General features: G+C 48.5%; 2 protein-coding genes across 3 annotated transcripts; one reads left to right on the top strand and one right to left on the bottom strand.

Moving 5' to 3' along the window:
- Positions 1-123: 123 nt before the first annotated feature.
- On the bottom strand, positions 124-3,742 carry LOC137461836 (F-box only protein 44-like). Its single transcript, XM_068171614.1, has 6 exons — positions 3,700-3,742; positions 3,289-3,602; positions 2,526-2,652; positions 1,715-1,810; positions 1,235-1,370; positions 124-517 (listed from the first exon to the last, which is right to left on the bottom strand). Exons 1-6 carry the CDS (start codon positions 3,711-3,713, stop codon positions 371-373), a joined length of 834 nt encoding a protein of 277 aa, XP_068027715.1. The 5' UTR covers positions 3,714-3,742; the 3' UTR covers positions 124-370.
- A 1,756-nt stretch (positions 3,743-5,498) lies between these two features.
- Positions 5,499-8,683, top strand: FBXO2 (F-box protein 2). Of its 2 annotated transcripts, none has more exons than XM_068171616.1 (5): positions 5,499-5,815; positions 6,903-7,029; positions 7,126-7,221; positions 7,561-7,707; positions 8,092-8,683. In XM_068171616.1, exons 1-5 carry the CDS (start codon positions 5,572-5,574, stop codon positions 8,210-8,212), a joined length of 735 nt encoding a protein of 244 aa, XP_068027717.1. In that variant the 5' UTR covers positions 5,499-5,571; the 3' UTR covers positions 8,213-8,683. The 2 variants fall into 2 exon arrangements, with proteins under 2 accessions (XP_068027717.1, XP_068027716.1); XM_068171615.1 differs by having other exon boundaries at positions 5,500-5,815; positions 7,561-7,696.
- The last annotated feature ends 302 nt before the right edge of the window (positions 8,684-8,985 follow it).

The following is an 8,985-nucleotide window of genomic DNA, read 5'->3' as shown; positions in this document are numbered from 1 at the left end:
CTTGTAGGTACAATTGGTAATCTGAAATTAGGCATTTTAGCCTTATCTTTCCTACATTCCATAAACAAGAAAGTGTCTTTTAGACCATGTGTGTTAGCATAAGAATGTATTAACTAGAAAAGATAGACTTCATATTTAATTGTCCCAGTTTTTCTCTGGAAGGGCACCATTAATTGGAGTAACATCCATGGTAGAAGAGAATGGAAGATGAAGACAGAATACCCTTCCAAAGGGCTGGGCCTGCTGAAGTTCTGCTGTGCACAAGAGCTGCAGGACAAAGCTAGGACACACCCGGACAGCACAGGCAAACAGTGCAACTGAGGCCACTTGGTTCCAGTCTTGAGGTAAAAGCAAACCCTTACATAGTGCTTCATAATGATGTCTGGGGCCCAATGGTGATGCTGCTGTTTGTCACACGGATCCCATACCATCCTGCCCAGTACTGGGTGTCCTGGCCTCCGTGCTGAAACCAGATGTAACGAACTCCTGCTGGGTAATTCTGGAAGGTGTGAGAAATCTGGACAGAAAAGAGAATTCCTCTTAATTTGCCTATATAAACCAGCGCTCACCTAGAAGCTCAGAAAACTACAGTGTGTGAGTCTTAGAATGAGCTCTTCCTGAGCCTAGATAGCTTTCATTGAAAGTGCACCATACTCTGTTTTTTTGGGGAGGAGGGGATGGCAGGGGGAGGAAAGAAGCCTTTCTCACTCAGCCTTTTCCCCAAAATCCTATCTGAGTTAAGCTAACATTAAGCTTGATTTTTAAGTGCATGTATAAGTAACATCTAATGCAGAATGTACAGCAAATCAAACCAGTTAAAGACCTGTAACAGTTTAAGAAAAGTTAAGTCTGCAATACTTGGCTATCCATGCAGTAGTTTTAAAACAGTTTTTTGATCAAAAAAAACCCCTGAAATCTGCTCTTGTTATTTAATTATTTAGACAGAATCTTACATAAAACCAAGAAAAAATTAAAGAGACTGCACTAAAACAACACAGAAGCCCACAGGATACTCTATAGAAAATGCTGGGCACCTAAAAATAGTACCTGTCTCATTCAGGACACTACTGCTTCTTCAGCATCATCAATAGCAAGCACTGACTCACCTTTTCTATAGAGCAGAGGAGGCTGAACAGCAGAGAAAGTCCACTGGCACTTTTGGCCAAGTAAGACATGGAACACAAAAGCGTCACAACATTGCAGTAAAACTCCTGCCTCCCTGGCTGCTGCTCACCTCTCTCCACTTGGCATCACTCCACTGCTCAATGACCACTGGCTCAGGATGGAATTCCTCCAGGACGATGTAGTCTTTCGAGAGCAGCCTCACGGTGAGCTCGTAGCGGCACCCGCAATCAAACCTGGCAGCGTACCTGGAGAGGCAGGAGGAATCAAGGAGCAGGACTGTGTATACAGCATTCAGTTCTCTTTATTTTTCAAAAGCAGTCTCCAAGGGGATCCCTGTCTGCAGAGGAAAAGGAGTGAAGGAGTGTCATCCCCATAGCGATAGAGAAGTTCTAGAGCTTACAGCTATCCCACCCTTCACAGGATTGCCACCGTGCAGTCCATTGAGTGAGTTTAGATTTAGCTTATTCTTCACTCAAGAACTACAACTCCCAAAGAATAAAGAACTGATGTTATTGCATGAAAAGTTCCAGAAGCCTAGCTTACCTCTAGACCAATGCCAGAAATTCTAATTTTCAGTGCTTCCACTCACCAGTCCTTGACTGTAATTTCAGGCCGTTTCTCATCCATCAGCTGATTCCAATAACCTTCTTTCTTCAGGGTAATGAGTTGAGACTTGAAGCATGGCCTGAAACAGACATAGAAATAGTCACAGTTCTACAGAACACATCTCTTCCCTCTTGCTGTCCTTTCCCTGACAGCTTTAATACCCATCCAGATCCTGAAGGCCCACAAAGCTGACCTGGCTAAACCCTGCCTTATCCATAACCAGAACCTGACAAAAAAGTGAACTGAATTAGCTTCACCCCAAGATAAAAAGAATAGTTATCTACAAGCTGGATTAAGAGAGGACTCTGTTATGTATTGGTAACAGAAAACCAGTGCCTAGTGCTTGTAAAAGCTGTTGATCCTCCTCTGGTGACAGCTTTTATTACAAATTATTAGTGTGACACGAGTTGTTAGTGTAACCTTCAGGACCTACCACTCCTGAAGGTTACAGAGCTTTGACCTTGTCATGTAAGTACAGTTTGATTGAGTTTGCCAGACCCTTAACCTTTCTCTACCACCTTTGGGAGAGGAGAAGCATATGGATTATCCTAACTATAAAAATTAGAGGAAGTTTCTGGTGGGCAGAGAGATTTAGCACCTGCTGTCATCAATTCTCTCAGCAGTACCCATCTCTTTAGATTAACTGGCATAAAGGGTTAATGAAGCGCCTTCCTTTTCCCACAGGTGATCTAAGGTTCAGTAATCTGCCACCAGCCTTCTAACCATGGTGCCTTTTCAGACAGATGGGAGGAAGCAGATTTCCCAGTTCCAGATTACTGGAATCCAGTTCTTACCCATATGAAGTGACAAAGTACTTCTGTACTGTGGGGTCTGGCATATCATTTCCATGAGCTCCAGGCAGATCCTCAATTTTCCACTTATCTCCTTCATTGTCATCAAGTGTCCAGTGCTGGAAGTTCTCTAAAAACACAGGTGTCCAAGTGTGGGTTAGGACCTCACTTCAGCTACCAGCAGGATCTCAGCTTTTGTTAGAATCAGCAACAGGAGAATTCCAGGAAGCTACCTGATGTTTTCAGTTCCACTGTATTTTTCCTACAGCTGTAAGTGACTCCTGTCATTATGCTGCCATTACCTTTATGTGGCTGTCAGCATCTAGGACAGCAGGTAGCAGATTTCTGACCTCATCAGAAAATCAGCAGCAGCAATAAAGTAGGATTACTGTAGTTATATTAGTCGAGTCTTTGGTAACAAAAGTTCTCCAGCTGCCCAAATGTTTAATCCCAATACCTCATCATTTCACTACCACATTGTACTTGCAGTGCAAATTAATTGTCACTGCCTGCCGTACTGGGGCCTTACGACTTTTCTGGCTCCTCCAGATTTTTCTGGCTAAAACCACAAAGTATTGGTAAATACATCCCTATCTACATCACAGCAGTTTTATTGCAGGAGTTGAGCTATGACTCTGACCTAGCAGAGCTACACCCAATAGCTGGACAGTCCCACAGCACTAGCAGTAGTTGAGGCATGCAGGACACTGACTCATTCGGACTGCTCGGAAACTCTTAGTCCTTTATAATAAATAACAAAACAAACCTTCAGCACAAGGGTTTTTGATTAAGTTTCTCTTCAAGTGGCAGAGCATATAGAAGGTCCTCCAGTCAGAGATGCTTCTGTCCAAGCTCTGACGGTAAAACCCGTCGCGCTGGCACTTGCGCTTCCACAGGGTGGTCAGGTCCACCACGTACCGCCACTGCGTGCACACCAGCCGGCAGGTGCGGAGCAGGTCCCGGGCGGGCAGCAGCGACAGCAGCTCCACCAGCACGTCCTCGGGGAGGTCGCCGATGGTTGTCATGGCAGACCGCGGGCCGCAGGAGCGCGATGGGAGATCCCCGGCACGACGGGCCGAGCTGCCGGAAGCAAAGGCAGTTTGCCCTCGTGAATAACAGACCCGCGGGCAGCCCGCCCGGCCCCAGGCCCGCTCCCCGCCGTGACCCCCGGCCCCACCTGGCTCCGCCCATCTGCGCCGCCGGACGCGGATGTGCGGGGCCGCGGCCCTTCCGCGGGGCGGGGCGGGGCGGGGCGGGGCGGGGCGGGGCGGGGCGGGGCGGGGCGGGGCGGGGCGGGGCGGGGCGGGGCGGGGCGGGGCGGGGCGGGGCGGGGCGGGGCGGGGCTCCGCTCCGCTGCCCGCTCTCCGCTCCCCGCAGTCCGCTCCCCGCTCTCCGCTCCCCGCACTCCGTCCTCCGCTCCGCTCTCCGCTCCCCGCACTCCGCTCCTCTATCCCGGGAGCCCGGGCCGCTCTCCCCACACGCGTGTGCCGTGGTCGGCGCAGCGCAGCTCGGAGCGGCCTGGCTCCGGCCCGCCCGCGCAGCAGCGGCTCAGGTAAGAGCGCTCGGTGCCTCCCCTGAGCCCCTGCGGGTTTTCCGGGGTGTCTCCTGGGCAGCGCCGGGGACAGAGGAGGGACACCCGAACACGTCAAGGGATGGGCGCCGCCCGGGAGCGTGCCCGTGATGCCGGTCACGGTTTGGATGCTTACCTGGGCTGGGAAACGAAAGGTACCTCTGCCCCTCTCCCGAGTGCGGAGGAAGCCGGGCTAACAGCGCTCTAGCAGCGGGCAGGGAGCAGGAGAGGCTTCTGACATTCCCGTACGGGATGAAACCAGCATGATCCCTCCCGCCTACTTCTGAAAAATTACATTTTGGCTTTCAGGACTGTGGTTGAGGGTTGGAAGTGTGGGGAGAATGAGAAATCACTAATGCTGTCTCCATAAAAGCCAGGGAGTTTTAAATTACAGTTGGCCCCTGCTGGGCGCAGTGCAGATAGAGGACGCATCTGAACGTCTAGATTTAGGATGCTGCTACAGCAGTGGCTCCCAGTTTCTTCCCTTCCTTGCCAGGTTTGGCATCGCTGTATTTTGTTTAGTTGCATAACAGGGTATTTCACCTCTGTTCTCACTTCTGTATTTCGTTTAGTTGCATGCCAGGGTATTTCACCTCTGTTCTCACCTCTCCCAGGCTTCATGAGTCATTCCTGAGGAGTTTGGCTGCATCCATGCGGTTTGCTGCAATCTCAGCAGCTTCCCAGCACCAGGACTGAGCTGACATAAAAGCAGTGTCACAGTGCATCCCTCATGGATGATGTAGGCTCTGAATCTGCACACTCATCTTTCCACAGTCCTGCAGCACCTGGACCTGGACCTCAGGGCAGCAGAGAGCTGTTTGGAGTTCAGAATTAGCACATGAAGTTAGAGCAAGCACTTATGACTTAATTCCTCCAGTTATGAGGCTAGAGACAATAGAATATTTGAGAATATCAGCTGAGTAATTTTCAGTTATGCTCAGACCTTTACTTTATACAGGCTCCTGACTAAGGCAATTAAGTGCCAGCACTCTGAGGGAAAGACTGTCAGATACAGAATGAACCACTGCAAAGGTGGCTGGCAAGAAGCTTAACACTGATATTTGAGCACTGCTTTGCAGCATCTGTTATCAGGGATGCTCTTAAAGGCAGAACAAACACCCATGTGCCTTCCTCTGCAGAGGAAATCATTATTAGGAGCCTGATTTTTGAAGCAGCAGAGATTCTGGAAGGACTGATTTCAGCCTGGAAAATGAACAAACTCAGTGGTCAAATACATGCATTTTGTGGGCAGATTTAATTCAGGGCTTTTATTTAGAATACAAAAATAGTAATCTGCTTCAGGATATTAATGTAATAAGGAACAGGAGACCCTGAGGCTAGGAATCAAAATCATGCCTTCAGAGAATATATTTGTTTTCCATTTTTTTCTACTGTATCAGTGTCTGACATTGATGTGGGAAACCCTCACCATTTCTTTCCACCCTCTCTCTCAGACAGCTCTGCCCAGCCTGCCTCAGGATGGAGTCCCTCCCTGAAGCAGTCCTGATCCGAATCCTGGCTTCCCTACCTGCGGTGGATCTGGTGCTGGTGTGCCGCCTGGTCTGCTGCCAGTGGAAGAACCTGGTTGATGGAGCTGCACTTTGGATCCTGAAGTGTCAGCAGGAAGGCCTCACCAGAGCAGAGTCAGATACAGAGAACTGGCAAAGCTTCTACTTCCTGAGTAAGAAAAGGAAGAATCTCATCAAGAACCCATGCGGTGAAGGTGAGAGACATCACAACAAGCTTCGAGGTGTCAGAGAGATGACCAGTCACTGAGAATTGCCTATGTCTAGTCTTTGAAAATAGATCTTAGTTGCTGTCAGGTTGCAGAATTTTCTCCCTGCCCAAGAGTCAAGTCACTCAATCCGTGCAGCCAAATCATTTAATGAGCACAAAGGCCCTTGATAATCAGCCTTTGCAAAGGGCTTTACATAACATTATCTAACCTCTGCAAGGATCTAAATCATGTTTGAGACACAAAGATGTCCTTTGTAGAAACCATCCAACACAGTAATGGCTGTGGCATTTGTTTCTGTATTGCTTCTTGCTAAGCCATGACAGGGGAGATGAAGATTTTCCCAGCTCAAGGGTGAGTTTGCCCTCAGCTCACCAAGCCTTTCAGGCTTCTTTCCTTGGAGCAGCTCAGGCCAATCATGTTTTTAACCCCCTCACTACAGCCCATGTTAGAGCCTGGGCACACACCCCATGTGCCATTATTCTGAATCTATGACCTTTGCTTGCCAGAGCTACAAGCTGCTTAGTAATAAGTAGCAGTAACCAAGCCTCACAATCCAAATAGCAACAATTTCACTCATCACAGACCAAAGCAGTATCAACACAGCTTCCCCATTTTGTTTAAAAGTGACCTTATGCAAGCTTTTCAAGCATCCAGGTTGCCCTCTTGAAAACCCCGATGTTTAAGGTCTTACTGCCTCAGAAAATACCACTTAGTGCTTTAGAAAACTTAGAAATAAAGCAATTAGCATCTGTCCCCAGAGTCTTTGTGTGCTGTGACACTGAAAATGGTGACACTGTTCAGAATACCTAAATTCTTTCCCTGGAGTACTTTCTTAAACCCACACGTACACAGCCACTTTGCTGGGGAATGTTAAAGTTTGGTGTGATTAAACTCAGTTAGACTAAAGGTTTTTGCCTGACCTCTCCTTAACAAACATATCCATAGTCTACATAGGAAATCAGTGCTGTGTCTAATATCAAACTTTCACAAGCCAGAGGAAGGTTCCAGTGGGAGATGGTCAGGTCCCCCACATCCACAGGACTCATCCAAGTCTCTTTTCTGCCATTTGCAGAAGACTTGGAGCACTGGGGAGAGGTAGAGAATGGAGGTGATGGCTGGAAAATTGAAGAGCTCCCAGGGGACTTTGGAAAAGAATTTCCTAGTGAAGAAGTCCATAAATACTTTGTTACATCTTATGAGTAAGGCTGCTTTCTTCTCTTACTCAGGAAAGGGGGCATTTCTGGTTCTCCCAGTTCAGGAGAGACTGTGATACCAATTAGCATCTTGTGTTCCAGGTGGTGTCGAAAGGCTCAGGTCATTGACCTTAGGGCTGAGGGCTACTGGGAAGAGCTGATGGATACAACCCAGCCTAAAATCATGGTAAGAGACTGGTAAGTATTAAGAAAGGCTCTGAGGACAGGCAGAGGGTTAAGAAAGATAAGGAAGAGCAGGGAGGGCATAGACCTTATATATATATTGGGCTTAAAACCTCAGCTGCCAGGATCCTGGATGTGGGACAGGGCTCACCGGCAGCTCCCACAGGCTTCAAACTGTCAGAGCGCATGAACTCCACAGCCCAGGTTCCTGTGGGCAATGAGGGGAGGTGGTGGGCTGGGCTAAGAACCACTGCACATTTCCATCTCAAAGCAAGGCTGCAGTAGCTTGGTGAGCATGTTGGAGCCTCTGCAGAGCTCTTACAGGTAATGCCAACAGCTTGGATCTCCTTGTAGGTATGCAGGGCGCAGTGATGCTGGCTGCCTCTATGAGCTGTGTGTGAAGCTGCTCTCTGACAATGAGGATGTGCTGGCTGAGTACAAAAGTGACACTGTCACCATCCCACAGGAAAATGATGCCAGCTGGACTGAGGTGAGTTACAGGTATGGGCTCAGCAGGTGACATCCAACCTATGTGAATCAGGAATATTTTTAAGCAGAAGAATTCTCCAGGGGGAGGAGGAGGCTCTGTCATGTGTTCTCTGGAGCCATGATCTTACGATTTGAAAAGGAAAAGGGAGGCTGCTTTACAGGAGATTTGCTGAGTCACCACTAGCAGGTGTAAGGTGCAGGAGATGTCCAACTGGGAGTGATTAAGTGGCCTCAGAACAATGGGATCAAAGCTTGTCCCACTGTAAATCTCCCCACGGTTACCCAGCCTGATGGGTCTGCTGTGGCCAGTGGGGCTGAAGGCCCTGTGCACTGAACAGCGGTAGGTTTGTGGTGGTTTGACACTTACTAACACCTATTTTGTCTCTTGTCCTAAAGATCTCCCACACCTTTTCCAACTACGGGCCTGGGGTCCGTTTTGTCCGCTTTGAACATGGTGGCCAGGACACGCTGTTCTGGAAGGGATGGTATGGTGTCCGTGTCACCAACAGCAGTGTGACAGTAGAGCCATAGCTGTGCTGAACCAGGATCTGCATGCTGGAGTTGGCTTCTCTCAGGGCATCCCCTAGCCTTTGGATGGTTTCTGCATGGTGCTGCTTCTGGCTATATGGCCCTTCTGCATAGGAACATGTGTGCAAGATGCCAGGAGCCACCACCCATCCTTCCTCAAGAGGACTATGCAAAGAATGTGAATGAATTTGTGAATGCACTACAAGACTCAGCCTCACCACTTGCACTGATGTTCTCTGTCAGACAGGAGATCACCTAAAAATCCTGCAGATCTCCTCTCTTAAGTCTCTAATCCCTAGCACCCAGCCTGAGTCAGCTGTCTGCTGCCTGCTTCCCTGACTTGGGCACTCCTTAACTTGAAGGGATACTTTAAGTATATTTTCTGGAAGTTAGAGTGGGAAGAAAAGAATAAGGAGAACCACAGACCCTGTGTCTCAAAACATACCAGGGAAACCCAGAACCTCTCCCCAGCTGTTTCCATGACCTGCAGTGGGAACCTTGGCTTCTTCCATTTATAAAAAGGTAACATTGTTTACCTTTTGTTTACCCGTTGTTTACAGAGGGGCTCTAGCTTGGCTGTCAATACTATTAGTTTAATTTTTAGTGATAATGCAAAGCAAGAGAGGTTGAATCCTTTTCTCTTACACCGTTCCCAGCATGCATTTATCAAGGGAAGTGTTGGGAAGAGAAACCTGTCTGGTGTCCAGCCCTGGGGCTTCATTTGGCTCCCTCAGAGATGGCATCTGAGAGTAATTGCTGGCA

Source organism: Anomalospiza imberbis, chromosome 23, assembly GCF_031753505.1.
Source record: "Anomalospiza imberbis isolate Cuckoo-Finch-1a 21T00152 chromosome 23, ASM3175350v1, whole genome shotgun sequence".
Classification (NCBI taxonomy): Eukaryota; Metazoa; Chordata; class Aves; order Passeriformes; family Viduidae; genus Anomalospiza; species Anomalospiza imberbis.
Note: the sequence above shows the minus strand (reverse complement) of the source record. Positions and strands in the feature narration are given on the sequence as shown.